At 40.9% G+C, this 15,952-nt stretch overlaps 1 protein-coding gene across 1 annotated transcript in view; it reads left to right on the forward strand.

The window, feature by feature from the left end:
• Positions 1-15,952, forward strand: part of MBOAT1 (membrane bound glycerophospholipid O-acyltransferase 1) — a 116,266-nt gene that overhangs the window by 50,401 nt on the left and 49,913 nt on the right. The window contains exon 2 of the mRNA XM_017862204.1: positions 15,028-15,173. Within this exon, the coding sequence (XP_017717693.1) occupies positions 15,028-15,173 (146 nt within the window). The remainder of the gene's footprint in view (positions 1-15,027; positions 15,174-15,952) is intronic.

The following is a 15,952-nucleotide window of genomic DNA, read 5'->3' on the forward strand; positions in this document are numbered from 1 at the left end:
AAAAAAAAAAAAAAAAAAAAAAACAGCTCTTTGGTTGATTCCCGTTTTGAGAGCTGCTATCTTAGAGAGGTCCTGCTAGTTAGCTACCACTTTGGAGCCTATCTAATACTTGTGAAGCTTTATAGTTCTTTTAGAGTACTATACAAAATACTTTCATAGTACCTTCACGTTCCATTTAGTGCCCACCACAATCTGGTAGAGTAGATGTTATTAGTATCCCACATACCCATGTAACCTTGTAAGTGGTCGTGGTCTCTTATTTGAGGTTACTTTTCACGATGGAACCAGACTGAAAGAAGGTGACTGCAGGCCCAGGTGGGTGGACCTGAGCCACAGGAGAAATTTCAGGTTACATATATATATGGGGTGTGTTTGTATGTGTGTGTGTATACATGTACACACATTCTTTATTAAATATATATGTTTATATTATATATAGAGTTTATATGCATTTATTCTATATTAAATATAAGTATATATTATGTATATAATATATACACAAATATTAAAAATATGTATATATTGTATACACACATTATACAGACACATGCACACATACATGCTGTTGGTGGTGATCTCTCTCTATAAAATTTGACATCCCCGGCCCCAGTCAAGGTTATAAAGTCATCCCCTAACATTCCACCTCCTTATTCAGTGGGATCCCTTCTGCAGTGTGTGCCCCTCACTCCCTGTGGAGGCCCAGAGTTCTTTACTCAGGCTCTTATTCCTAGATGCGCCCCCACTGACTCCCTGCACCCCAATTTACTCCCTCCCCACCTCCAGGGCTGCTGGGGAATCCTCAGAAGGCCTGCTGGACTGGAGTCAGGATGCCTGAGTTCTGGTCTCAGCGCTGATGCTCAGAGACTGTGTGACCCAGGCCAGGTCATGTACTGTCTTGGGGCTCCAGTTTCTTCATCTGGAAAGTGACATATTGAATCATGCAGGAAGGTTGTGCCTGAGTAGAACCAGACTCCCTGAGATGAGATTCCAGTGTTGCCACTGACTGGCTGACTGGGTGTATGATTTCGGGTACATTTTCTAACCTCTCCGTGACTGAATTTCCATATCTGTAGAATGGAAGCCTCAAAGCATGTTGAGAGTTGTCAAGATAAAAGGAATTATACAGGCAGAAGGAATGAAAACAGTTCCTGGGAGGTATGCAGCACATTAGTGCTAGCCAATGTTAATATTATTAACAATAAAGTATGAATAGTGTTAACATTTTTAACTGGTTAACAGTGGAATTAACTCTAATGGGAATGTTTTATTTCCAGAGGAGGGGATTGACGGCGTGCTTGTGGACAGGGTTTTTAAGACTCCTAAATGGTCCTGAGTTCTTTACAGTCTTCCCTGCCTGCTGGGCCAAGCATTATAAGGATTTGATTTATGGGATGGGAGGCAGGCTGAAATATGTAGATATCACCTATGTACTTCAGGGTTTTTTCTTGCCTCGAAGCCTAAAGAGACAGCACAATCATTTTCCACCTTTTAGCCACTGGAGTAAGTTTTTAAAGGGCTTTCATTCTAAATCGTAACTAATCCATGTGACATGATATTTGCAGAATAAGGTAAGCCAAAAGTCTCCATGTACAATATAATCTCTAACCAAGTGTATAAGGACTTTCTCTGAGCATTAAAAGAGGGATTATCCCATTCTAGAGGGATGGGGGACATACCCTGAACTGACGGAAAGAAGCTTGGTTCATGACTATACTATAGACAGAGAGTTTATACATGCCTCAAAGAACAGTTGTTGGAAAGGACTTTCAGCTCTATCAGTTTAATTCAAATCTGCCCTTGTACAAGAATGAGATCTTGAGAGGCCACTGCAGGCAGCCTGAGCCTCTCAGTTTGACTTATGGAGCTGCCTACAGCTGAGGGTTTTGGGGCCATTGACTTTGTGCGAGTTTTCTCAGTAGCACATTGACAGTTGTCGAGAAGATTAAATGAGATAGTAGACATGAAGCATGCAGAATAACAGCCAATATTTGTGGAGACCATGGCACATAATATGTGTTTAATAAATGCTGATTATTATTGCTTTAAAACTTGTGTGTTTAAAAGAAAGGTCAAAGGATAATGAACTTTCTCAACATGTGTAAGCCCATTATACCCATTATAGGTTAATAAGCTTCGGACACACACAGGAGCTGGGAGAACCCTCTCTGGCACTGTTTATAGTGGCTGAGTCACCTCCAGGCAGATAGCAGGCTCTGAGGCTCCCAGCATCCCACACAGCCTTTGCTTTCAGTCTTACCTGCTTCCTAGCTATAGGGGCAAAGAAAAGGAAGTCTATTTCATTCCATGGGTTTGAGTAGAGGATTTTTATTGGACAGTGTTTTGGGTCAAATGTGTTCCCCCAAAATTTAAATGCTGAAGTCCTAAACCCTGAGTACCCCAGAATGTGGCTGTATTTGAGACAGGGCTTTCAAAGCAGTCATTAAGTTATTACTTAATAACTTAGTAGTGAAGAAAGTCATTATAGTGGGTCCTAATCCAACATGACTGGTATCCTTGTGAGAAGAGATTAGGACACAGACACACACAGAGGGAAGACACAGGGAGAAGATGGCCATCTGGAGCCAAGGACAGAAGTCTCAGAAGAAACCAACCCTGCCGACACCCTCAATCTCAGATTCCAGCCTCCTGAACTGTGAGAAAATAAATTTCTGTTGTTTTTTGCCCCCTACCCTGCCCTTTAGTTTTTGATATTTTGTGGTGGCAGCCCTAGAAAATGAATACAGGCCATTACTCAATTCTCCCTGAGTGATATTATTTCTGGGGAGAATGTTGGGTGTTAAAAGTGAAGCAAGGGAATATACCATGAGAGAACTCAGGCTGCATTTGAAACCCTGGCTCTACCACTCCCTGACTTTGTAACTTGCACCGTGCGCTTAACTGTTTTGTTCTTCATTTGGCTCCTGTGTAAAGTGGGAGTGAGCTATTTCCTAAGGTGTGGGAAGGCTGCAATGGAGTCATTTATGGAAGGTTTATCACTGTGCCCAACACATATTAGGCACTGGATAAATGGCATTTATTGTGATGATTAGACAAAATCTCAATTAGAGCAGCAGTCCCTAACCTTTTTGGCACCAGGGACTGGTTTTGTTGAAGACAATTTTTCCATGGAGTGGGGTGGGGATGGGGATGGTTTCAGAATTATTCAAGCTCATTACATTTATTGTGCACTTGATTTCTATTCTTAATACATTGTAATATATAATGAAATAATTATACAACTCACCATGATGTAGAATCAGTGGGAGCCCTGAGCTTCTTTTCCTACAACTAGATGGTCCCATTTGGAGTGATGGGAGATAGTGACAGATCGTCAGGCATTAGATTCTCATAAGGAGTGTGCAGTCTACATCCCTGGCATGAACATTCACCATAGGGTTTGCACTCCTCTGAGAATCTAATGCCACTGCTGATCTGACAGGAGGTGGAGTTCAGGTGGTAAATTAGCAAGCGATGGGGAGTGGTGTAAATACAGATGCAGCGTCTCTTGGTCACTTGCCACTCACCTTCTGCTGTGTGGCCTGGTTCCTAATAGGCCATGGACCAGTACTGGTCTGTGGCCGGGGGGTTGGGGATCCCTGAATTAGAGGCCTTTTGGGCTATAAATTGTGTACATTGATTATCAATCTTAAATAATATTTGCTTATTCACAAACTGGGAGAAAGAAGGCTCTTTAGAGATTTAAAAATACTTCTTGCCAACTTTCTGAGGAGTGTGGAATGAAAGTGTAACAAAGGATCCCTTTGAAAGTGTAAAGTAACTCAAGGGTATTCTACAGTCACTTTTGTTCTGTGGTACAGGAAGGAAAGCATTTTAGCACTTTTCCTAGCTACATTTATTTGTAGGGGGCAATGCAAAAGAGTACTCTTTGTGGTGGAAGAATGGCTTGCCATTAAATAAGGAATTGTTTAACTTGATTGGTTTTGCCTTGGAGCATATAAGGCAGTGTTGCCGAGTGTTTATTTTCTTGTTATTAAGCAGTTGGAGTTCTTTGCATATTTTGAATATGAGCCCTTATGATTTGCAAATATTTTCTCGCAATCTGTAGGTTGTCTCTTCTCTGTTAATTTTTTCCTTTGTCGTACAGAAGCTTTTTAGTTTGTTACACTGGACATTCCAGGACTGGACAGTTGCTGTTGCTCATTGGCGAGCCACTGGTAAACCACTGCAGTAGGGGAAATACTTTTGAACCGTTAATATTTGCTATTTGTTAAAAATGGCCTGTTTGTATCTCTTGGTTAGGAGAAAGGCGGTGTTTTTAACTCCTGGCAAAGTGTGTTGTTTTGTTGGAAGAGTATGAAGTCCATGGAACAGAAATCCCCAAATAATGTCTTTCTAGCAGCACATTAGAATAGATTTAAGACTTGTGTTTGAAAATTTGCACACAGTTTGATTGTGGTTTGATGAAATAAGAAGTCAAACACTTGGGCATGTGTTTTATTTCCTTGCAGTGTCTTTGAAATCTTGCAAGAGCTGTGGAAATTGAGCTTTTGCTGAATCTGAGCTATGTCAGTCTTGCTTGTCTGTAAGAATCTGATCAAAATAGCTGTACTCTACTGTCCCCTCTTGCATAAAGGCCCACACAATACTTCAATTGTTGAGAGCACATTGCTGGATGTCATGAATGAAAGTGCCACTTTATTTGCTGCTCTGGAGGTAGTGGATCAGTAGAAAAGTAAACTTTGTATATATTTCTTTTAAATGTGAAGGGTTTATTAAGGAACATCATGATACATATGTTTTGTAAGTTTTATTTTATTTTTAATTGACAAATAATGTATATGTTTATAGGGTACAATGTGATGTTTTGATACATGTGTATATTGTGGAAGGATAGAATCAGGCTAATTAACATAACCTATCACCTCAAACAGTAACTTTGTACCCCCTGATCAATATCTCCCCTTTCTTCCTCTGCTTCCTTCCACCCCCAGGCTCTGGTAACCACTGTTAAACTCGCTGCTTTTTTTCTTTTTTAGGTTCCACATATATTTAAGATCCTACGGTGTTTGTCTCTCTGTGCCTGGCTTATGCCATTTAACACAGTATCTTCTAGGCATATCATGTTGTCACAAATGACATAACTTCCTGCTTTTTAAAGGCTGAATAGTATTCCATTGTGCATCTAGACTACATTTTTAAAAATCCATTCATCCCTTGATGGCACTTAGATTGCTTCTATATCTAGGCTATAGTGTTGCAGTGAGCATGGGAGTGCAGATATTTCTTCAACATACTGATTTCAGTTTCTTCAGGCATATACCCAGAAGTGTGATTGCTGGATTATATGGCAAATTCTAGTTTTAGTTTTTGGAGGAACTTCCGTACTGTTTTCCATAATGGCTGTACTGATTTCCATTTCTCCTGACAGTGTGCAAGCGTTCCCTTTTCTCTAGAAGCTCTCCAAGCACTTGTTGTCTCTCATCATTTTGATAATCGTCATTCTAACACATGTGAGGTGATGTCTCTTCGTGGTTTTAATGTGCATGTCTCTGATGATTAGAGATGTTGAGCATTTCTGCACATATCTGCTGGCCATTTGTATGTCTTCTTTTCAGAAAGGTCTATTCAGATCCTTTGCCCATTGGTAATTAGAATTATTTATTTTCTTGTTATTAAGCAGTTGGAGTTGTTTGTATATTTTGAATATGAGCCCTCTATGATTTGCAAATATTTCCTCCCAATCTGTGGGTTGTCTCTTTACTCTGTTAATTTTCTCCTTTGTTGCACAGAACCTTTTTAGTTTGGTGCACTTTCATTGACCTATTTTTGCTTTTGTTGCCTGTGCTTTTGGGGTTAAATCCAAGTCATCACTGCCCAGACCAGTGTCATATAGTTTCCCCCTATATTTTCTTCTGGCAGTTTTATAGTTTCAGGTCTTATATTTCAGCCTTTAATCCATTTTGAGTTGATTCTTATATAAGGGATGAGATAAAAGTTCATTTTCATTCTTCTGTATGTGTTTATACAGTTTTCTCGACACCATGTATTGAAAAGACCATCCTCTCCACATTGTGCATTCTTCACACCTTTGTCAAAAATCGACAGACATTGAAGTGTAGGCTTATTTGTGGACTCTGTCCTATTCTGTTGGTTAATGTGGTTGTTTTTAGGCCAGTAATCAGGTATATATTTTCATTTCCTCCTCCTCCTCCTCCTCCTCCTCCTTCTTCTTCTTCTTCTCCTTCTCCTTCCTTCTTCTTCTTCTCCTTCTCTTCCTTCTCCTTCTTCCTCCTTCTCGCCGTCTCCGTCCTTCTCCTCCTCGCCCGTCTGCCTGCCGTCCCCTCTCCGCCTTCTCTGCGCGGTCGTCTTCGCCAGGGTCTTGGGCTGTGTTAACCCAGGCTGGAGTGCCACAATATGATCTTGCCTCACTGCAACCTCTGGTCTTGCCACGGTTCCAGCCATTTTCCGCCTCAGCCGCGCCTCCCGAGGTAGGCTGGACTCGGCAGGTGCATGCCACCACACCTGGTCCTTAAGTATTTGATATTTTGTAGTAGAGGACAGAGTTTCAGCATTGGTTGGCGCAGGCTGGTTCTCGAAACTCCTGAGCCCTGCAGCGCGCCGGCCGAGCCTGATTTGCCTGGCCTTGGCCTCCAAAGGCTGGCTGGGATTACAGCGTGAGCCACGCAGGCTGGTCAATGTTTTCATGTTTCGTTTTGGCCACCCACGGTTTTTACCTTCTTGACTGTTACTTTCATTAGGTTCAACTGTTATACTTTTTTCTTTTGCAGCTGGTCTATAAAAGTTCGGTCTTTTTAATGAGTTTTTTTTTTTTTTTTTTTTTTTTTTTTTTTTTTTTACAGTGCTAACATCTTCCATTTCAACTCCTCCCTAAACTTTATTTGTAGCAGGTGCTAATAATCGCAACGCTGAGGATAGAGTAAGTAGTATTAAAATAAGGTGCTAATAATTGCAACACTGAGGATAGAGTAGTATTAAAATAAGGATTTTGGGGGGATACCAGTCATAAGCATTATGAGTTCCTTAGAGTATCACAGTTTGTGTGTCTGAGTGTCAGTAGGTTGTACAGGGAATGTGTGGGCAATTCTACATGTAGTTTTACCTTTCCAAATGATGAAAATAATTTACAAAAAAAAGCCTATATTCCTGCCATCCTGATATAGTAGTTGTATTCCATTTTACACGTTATTTTTGCCATTTTCTACATGCTACCTTTTTTACATAGTTGTAAATATACATATACTTTTATGTTATCTTATTCATTAGTTATCTCAAATGTTTTTCATTTTATGGCAGGTACTTTATAAACTGCCCATTTTTTAAATTAAAGAAACAAGGTCTCACTCTGTTGTCCAGGCTGGAGTGCAGTGGCATAATCATAGCTCTCCATAACCTTGAACTACAAGCTTAAGCAATCCTCCTGCCTCAGCCTCCTGAGTAACTAGGATTACAGGCTTTCACTATCATGCCCAGCTAATTTTTTATTTTTTATTTTTTGTAGGGATGGGGTTCTTGCTCTGTTGTTCAGGCTGGTCTCAAACTCCTGGTCTCAAGCAATCCTCTCGCCTCAGCCTCCCAGAGTGCTGGGATTGTAGGCATGAGTCATTGTGCCCAGCCTGTAATGCCTGTTTTTAATGATGGCATACTTTTCTATTGAATGGGTTTATTACCATTGATTACTATCCTTCTGTTGTCCTCTATTTAGGTTGCTTTTACATCATTTTGTCTTGCAAATAATGCCTCAATATTTTTTCAGTATTTAGCTTTTTATTACCCAATGAATGAATTTCCAAGAATCAGTCAGAAGTTATGGCTTATAGCAAACACTACTGTATTACACTAAAAAAGGACAGTGATGAAGGGCACGTCCTTTATTTGCTTCCTGTGCTAACCATTGCCTTTACTAATTGTTGAATTTTTAAATTCCTTCTTCTTTTTGCTACTTGAAATCATGCTGAGATGAATATTTTTCATACAGAATTTTTGGGCATATTTCCCATTGGGGCAATAATAGTGGGGTTGAAATGTACAGCCACGACACAGGATGCTACAAATGTAACTTTTAAGTTTCTCCCAACTAAATTTAATGTAGCTTTCATGCTACATGGGCAGTTTTAGGCAACCTATTCCAGTGTAGGACTGGTTACACTGAAGGCTTGTGCACCCCTTCACCTGGGGAGGAACTAAGCCCTGAGGAGTTTACAGTCCTTCCTGGCCTTGGCAAGGACAGCTGGTCCTGCTATTGGGGCCTGGCTCTCCTCTGCTCTGATAGAACACATCCTTGTGGTCCTGACGTTGGCCTCTTGTTGTTGTATCTGCTGCTCCCTGCAGCTCCTTCTATGGCTCCAAGTGGATGGTTCACACTTGATGGTCTCTTCTGTCCAACTTTAAGACCTCCTCAGGTCCGCCAGCTCTCATCCTGCCTCTCGGTTGTTCCCAGAGCCTGGGAGAGAGGCTGTGAAGTACCCAGGTCTGTGTACCTTGACAGCCACTCACCCTATCAGTAGCAGGACTTCCCTGCAGGGCTGGCCACCTCCCTTGGCTGCACTCTGAGAAGCCAGGCAACTGTCTCTTCAACTGGGATACCTTCATCATCCCAGACTTCTTGAGGGAGCCCATCAGTTTCTGTGGTTTCAGTGCCTTTGTGCTCATGTGTCATGTGAGCCTTCACACATGTAACTAAGGGCTCGTTCTGTCCCCACTGAAACGGGAGACATCCCTCCTCCAGCCCGTGGACCAAGCTTGCTATCTCCTTTTGTGCAGAAAAGTAGCTCTTCCATCATTCAGAGCTCTCCTTCCTTCTATAATTGTGGTAGAAACTGTGTTAATTTCTTCAGCTTTGCTTTGATTTATGAAGATAAACTTTTGGAATTAAAAAGAAAAAATTATTTTCCCCTAATTTCTGGAAACTGATTTGACTTTCAGATTTGTCTCTACTTCAGGTTTATAAAACTTGACTTAGAGGCCAGGTGTGGTGGTTTATGCCTGTAATCCCAGCACTATGAGAGGCCAAGGTAGGCAGATTGCTTGAGCCCAGGAGTTCAAGGCCAGCCTGGGCAACATGGTGAAACCTGTCTACAAAACTAAAAAGAAAAATTAGCTGGTCATGGTGGTGCACACCTATAGTCCCAGCTATTCAGGAGCCTGAGGTGGTAGGATGGCCTGAGCCTGGGAGGTTGAGGCTGCAGTGAGCCGAGATCACACCACTGCACTCCAGCCTGGGTGACAGAGCAAGACCCTGTCTCAAAAAACAAAACAAGCAAAACAAAATAAAACAACCACACACATCAAAACAAAAAACCCAAAGAACTTGGCTTAGGAGCTGGCAACCCAGAGATTGATTCTTTGTCCTAGGCTATATTGCCTCTCCCTGTGGAAGAAAGGACACAGAAGACTTAGGCTGCTGTCTAAATGTTGGGTAGAAAAGGAGATGATTGAAGGCAAGAAGGGAGGAGGCTGGAGAAGCAAGTTCTTAACAGCTCAACAGTAGTTACCAGTTAATGCATTTATTCTGTGCACAATGTATGCAAGTGTTAATTTAGTAGATGTAGAATAATATTAATAGCAAGTGCTTATTAGTGCAAGGAACTGTTTTAAGTGACCTTACATTTTTGATTTGTTTAGACCTTACAACAACCCCTTGAAGTAGAACTACTATTATTACCTCCCTTTTATCGATGAGGACCAAGACAAAGTGAGCTTTTGTAACTCTCCACTAAGTGGTGGGTCTAGATCTTGCAGCCAGCGAGCCTGACTCTACGTTGACCTTTTGCTTATAACCACTTACTGTATTTTTGGTCACAGGATGGGATATCACAATTAGTTAATCATTACTGAAGACAGGTCTTTTTCTCTTGTATTTGTTATGATTTGATTCATTTCTTTCCTTTTTTTTTTTTTTTTTTTGAGACAGAATCTTACTCTGTCACCCAGGCTGGAGTGCAGTGGCGAGATCTTGGCTCACTGCAAGCTCCGCCTCTCAGGTCCACACCATTTTCCTGCCTCAGCCTCCTGAGTAGCTGGGACTACAGGTGCCTGCCACCACTCCCAGCTAATTTTGTTTTTGTATTTTTAGCAGATATGGGGTTTCACCATGTTAGCAAGGATGGTCTCGGTCTTCTGACCTCGTGATCCGCTTGCCTCAGCCTCCCAAAGTGCTGGGATTACAGGCGTGAGCCACTGCCCCTGGGCGATTTGGTTCATTGCTTAATGGACATTTGATCATTTCATAAAAGGTGGTTCTTTTCCTATTAAGACATTCCATTTTTTGTTTTAGTTTGTTTCTTAACTTATGTATATTACTTCCCTGATTTAGGTGTTTCTCTGATGTGGATAAAAAGAACTTTTCAGTTTCAAGTGCTTAGAATCACCAGGGTTTAAAATCTGTATCATCTTAGGCTAGTGATTTGCTTTCCAGAGTTTTGTAATTTTTTTTAAAAAAAGGCTTTGTTATGGAAAATTTCAAACATACATCAAAGTGGAATGATTAGTAGAATGAACTTTCCTGTGCCCGACACTCAGCTTCAACAATTTCCAACTCATACCCAATCTGGCTCATCTAACTGTGTTCTACCAGAGTTTCTTAACTTTGGCACTTACTGACATTTTGGGCTGGAAATTTTTTTGTTGTGGGAGGCTATGCTGTTCCTTTTAGGATGTTTAACGACATCGCTGATCTCTAGATGCCATTGGTACACTCACCCCTTCTTCTAGTTATGGCAACCAGAAATGTCTGGGTGGGAGCACATCAGCCTCAGTTGAGAACTGTTGATCTCTACTCATCCCATTCACCCATTCCCATTAGATCCCATTAGATTATTTGGAAGCAGATCCTATATATCATCAAATCAAAATAATTCCAGGATGTACATCTAAAAGATCAGGCCTCTGATCTTGTTGATCCTTTATAGAAGAAAGGAACAAAAATTGAACTCTGTGCCTGTATGAATTGTGATCGGAGCCAGCTGCACTTGGCTGCAGAGATGGTTATATACTCCACCAGCCGCGAGTGTAGATACGAGTCAGCCAACACAGATTCATATCACACTCCAGCCTGGACCTTTTTAAAAAAAATTGTGGCAAACTGTACATAACATAACATAACATAACATTTACTATGTTAGCCATTTTAAGCATACAGTTTAGTGGCATTGAGTATGTTTACATTGTTGTGTAACCATCACCCCCATCCATCTCCAGAATTCTTTTTACCTTGCAAAACAGAAACTCCATACCCATTAAACAATAACTCCATTACTTTCTTTCTCTAGTATCTGGCAACCACCATTCTATTGGCTATCTCTGGATTTGAGTCCTCTAGGTTAATCTCATGTAAGTGGAAGCATACTTGTCCATATTTGTACCTTGTGATTGGCTTGTTTCACTTAGCATAATGCCTTGAAAGTTCATACATGTTGTAGCATGTATCAGAATTTCCTTCTGTTTTAAGGCTGAATAGTCCATTATATGTGTATACCACATTTTGTTTATTCATCCATTGATTTGGGCAGCTTCCACATGTTGGCTATTGTGATAATGTTGCTATGAATATGTGGGTATAAATATCTCTTAAAAACCCTGCTTTCAGTTATTTGTGGCTCATTCCTAGAAGTAGGATTGCTGGATCATATAGTAATTCTATGTTTAGCATATTAAAGAACTTCCATGCCATCTTCTATACTGACTGCACCATTTTGCATTCCCATTAGCAGTGCACATGGGTTCAAATGTTTTTACATCTCTGTGAATACTTACTATTTTCTGTTTTGTTTATAAAAATATATAATAGCCATACTAATAGCTGTGAAGTGGTATCTCAGTCTGGTTCAGCCTGTACCTTATAAGATGTACACGTGTGGTCACTGAAAAGCAATCCTATATCTGCTAGAACCCTCCTGCTAGAACTGCGTGGTGCTGTTGTGTGTTTCTGCTTTTGCTTGAGAGCAGTTTGCCGTGGAGCACTCTGCTGGCCATCCAGGATTCCCTCTTGGGGAGAGGGTGGTGGAGCAGGTTGAGTCTGTATGTAGAGGGCAGCTTTTAATCCATGATGAAGTCTTGAGTTTAGGCATTTACCATTAACAGTCAAGGAAAGGACTCTGGTGTAAAAAAAGTATAACATTGGTTATACTCTTTGGTATAACATTGGTGTAATGTGTATAACATTAAAATTTTAAAGCATTTATTTGAACATTCGGTGGTTCATGAGTCAAGCAACACCAGCCTGCAAGCACTTTGGGCTCTACCAAAAGGGACTGGGGGAAACTTTTATAAGGTGTTCAAAGAAGCAAAACCCAAGAAAATATTTGATGAGTTAAAGTGGATAGCCCTTACTTAGAGGTTATTTGGTGGTTCCTGATTAGTAAAGTCTCTAGTTAGAGTTTGGTAGGTAGTTTCTGATTGGTGAAGCCTCTAGCTGGAGCTTAGTTAGTAGTTTCTGATTGGTCAAGCTTGTTTTTCTGGGCTATGACTATTCCCTCTGAATTAGGTTTTGGCTTGCTTATGAGGGAACCCAAGGCACCAGAGTCATCTCAGCCTACTGGCCTCCCAATTAATTTTTTTTTTAAACACAGGTTAGATATAGAATCAGAGACCATTAGACCTAGAAGAGATGTTAGACACCAATTCCCCCAAAGCACACATTTTAGAAATAAATAAATCGAAGCCCAGAGCATGTAAATCCTCTTTTCTTGATTGTAGGGTAGAGACAGTCTCTTACTGTTATTTCACAATTACTTTTAGGTTACTTGTGTTGTTTTCCTAGTTAGATGATAAGATCCTTGAAAGCAGGGAACATACCTTCTTTCTCTTCTATCCCTGTGGTTCTCAAACTTGAGTGTGTATCACAGTCACCTGGGTGTTGGGGTGGTTAGAACACAAATTGCCGGATCCTGCCTAGGAAATGTCTAATTCAGTAGGGCTAGGGTGGGCCCCAAGAATGTGCATTTCTAGCAAGTTTCCAAGGGGACGTGGATGCTGTTGGTTGGGGGACTACACTCTTAAGAACCACGCTCCATCCTCCAAATCATTCCTCATGTGTACATGCTCAATAATTCTGGCCAAATCAAAAAGAATGCTGGAAATTTCCCTGTGGCCACTTTCCTGAGTTGTGCTATGGTTGCAGGCTGGGCTGTGAGAATGAAAGAACGTGTGATCTATCACCTATTATAACTTTTGGACTTTCCAGTTGCCATTGGATGTTGATTGCAAGGCTCTGTCACCATTTATAGATCTTCAGTGTCACACCCTGAATTTGAGGAAAGCTCTTGTTTATTGGATGCCACTTTAAAATGAGACATTGATGTAAGTCCTGCATTTTGCTAGAGTAGAACAATGGATTTAGTACCAGTCTTAGGGAATGTGAGTCTTGAACCTTGCTAAGGTGATTCTTTTTCTATATACATTTTGTTTGTGTGTGTTCCTTGGCTGTTCATTCAGCCTAGATGAAAAGATATGACCAAATCATGCAGGACAGGCTCACAAGTCACTTCTCTATCTTTCAAGATAGAAAGTAAAGGTGGGCAGTGGTGAGAACAGGTTTTCTTGGAAAGGTGAAACTCAATAAGGTCAACTTTTTTATTTCATTTATTTATTTGGTTTTTTTAAAATTTTTGAGATGAAGTCTTGCTGTGTTGCCCAGGCTGGAGTGCAGTGGCACTGCAACCTCTGCCTCCTGGGTTCAAGCGATTCTCCTGCTTCAGCCTCCCAGGTAGCTGGGATTACAGGTACCCGCCACCAAGCTCAGCCAATTTTTGTATTTTTAGCAGAGACAGGGTTTTACCATGTTGGCCAGTCTAGTCTCAAACTCCTGACCTCAGGTGACCTGCCTGCCTTGGCCTCCTAAAGTGCTGGGATTACAGGGATGAGCCACCGCACCCGGCCAACCGTCAACTTTTAAAAAACCAAAACAGAAATTTTCTGAAAGCAATATTTTCTATGAGTCATAAAGGGTCCAAAGTATTGTTTTTCACTGGGCAAACAAAATGAGCTCAAATGGAGTTGATTTCTGCTCCCTCCAGCCCTACCTCCCAGCTCAGCCCTAATGAGTTTTGTTATCAGCAGCAGTTTATTGAAGCATGAAATGTTGATGCTGAAGTTGTGTCTCTATCTTTGGTCTCTTTTCAATTAAGTGCCTTCTAAAAGTGAATTCATACTGAGGTTTCAGTTTTGAATATTTCGAAGAGTTTAAGTTACTTTTCTAGTTTCAATGAATGGTTAAACCACTTAATGTATTTGGAATTTGATTTTGGGTAAATATAAATTGCAAAGGTACATATTTGCTTATTGCTTTCTAAAATCAGCTGACCTTTTCTATAGATTTCAGTAAATTTTTTGTTTTCTTTTAGGCACAATATTCTCAAGAGGTAGACCACTGAGATTTTGTAAGGAAATTTGGTGTCTACCCTGCATAACTGGACAGGCTTGGCACTGGACGTTGAATGCAGGGCTGTGTCACTATTTGTAGGTCTGCAGTGTCACACCTTGAATTTGAGGAAAGCTCTTGTTTATTGGATGCTGGTTTAAAATGAGACATTGTTGTAAGTCCTGCATTTTGCTAGAGTAGAACAATGGGTTTAGTACCAGTATTAGGGAATGTGAGTCATTCGCAGAGTCAGAAAACAACTGGTGATCACTTTGGAGAACAATTTGATTTCCTAGGTACCAAATAAGGGAGCTCTTTTGTCAAACTTTGCATCTAACACCTTCTTCGTCTTAGGGTCCTGCTGAGGGTGAGAAAAGAGGCCCACTAAACAGAGCTCACAGTTAGCTTAGGCTGTTTCCATGAGAAGCCCCCTGCTTGTGGGTGGGAAGGCAACCTTGGCCAGTCTTAAAGGTTAGAGAAGAAACTGTTGGGTTTGTCGCATCTTATACCACACGAGGGTATAGTTAACTTGTTCTGTTATATTCATTTCCTCTTCCAAACAATCTACTGGGGAGAAAGAACAAATCCAAGTCTGAGAAGCCTCTTGATGTGGAAATCTGCAAAAAACAAGAGCAAATTCACAGAAAGGTGAAACAATAAAGGTTTTCATTTTCTCTTCCCTGTCACAGGTGAATTTTGTGGTATGCCAGCTTGTTGCTCTGTTTGCTGCTTTCTGGTTTCGCATCTACTTACGTCCTGGTACAACCAGCTCTGATGTCCGGCATGCAGTTGCCACCATTTTTGGCATCTATTTTGTCATCTTTTGTTTCGGCTGGTGAGTATGAGTCTCATATGTTCTAATTTGGTCATTTGGATGTTTTGTGGCAATGTTCTTGGAATTGCACTAAAGCAAGAAATAGATGGTATTATAAAATATGTATTATAAAATTTTATATTGTAAATACCTTATAGTAGGATAATGAGGACATTGCAGGAATCTCCATTTACTGTAAGAACCTGGAATCTCCAATTACTATGAGAGCCAATAAACTGACCATCCATTGGAAGTCAGTATAGTTCATTTTTTCTTTCTTTTTTTTTTCCAATTTAATTTTTTGTTTTTTAATTACGCTCTCTGTGGCCCAAGCTGTATGCAGTGGCGCAATCTCGGCTCACTGCGACCTCCACCTCCTGGGTTCAAGTAATTCTCCTGCCTCAGCCTCCTGAGTAGCTGGGATTACAGGTGCACACCACCATGCCCAGGTAATCTTTTTTTGTATTTTTTAGTAGAGACGGGTTTCACCATGTTGCCCAGGCTGGTCACAAACTCCTGAGCTTAGGCGATCCACCCGCCTTGGCCTCCCAAAGTGTTAGGATTACAGGCATGAGCCACCGCGCCCAGCCCATTTTTTCTTAAAATTAGACTTCTACAGATCCTTCCCAGTCGTGTAAATGGGATGTTATAAGGTTTAATATTCCCAAAAGGAACCTTTCCTAACTATTGTAGATGTTGATGTACTTCTTGCATTACTGCTAGAGACATGAGTGTAAGTCCTGGATTTCACCAGAGTAGAACAATGTGTTTGGTGCAGATCTTGGGGGAATGCGAATCAT

This window comes from Rhinopithecus bieti, unplaced genomic scaffold (assembly GCF_001698545.2).
Source record: "Rhinopithecus bieti isolate Rb0 unplaced genomic scaffold, ASM169854v2 scaffold_62795, whole genome shotgun sequence".
In the NCBI taxonomy this organism is placed as follows: Eukaryota; Metazoa; Chordata; class Mammalia; order Primates; family Cercopithecidae; genus Rhinopithecus; species Rhinopithecus bieti.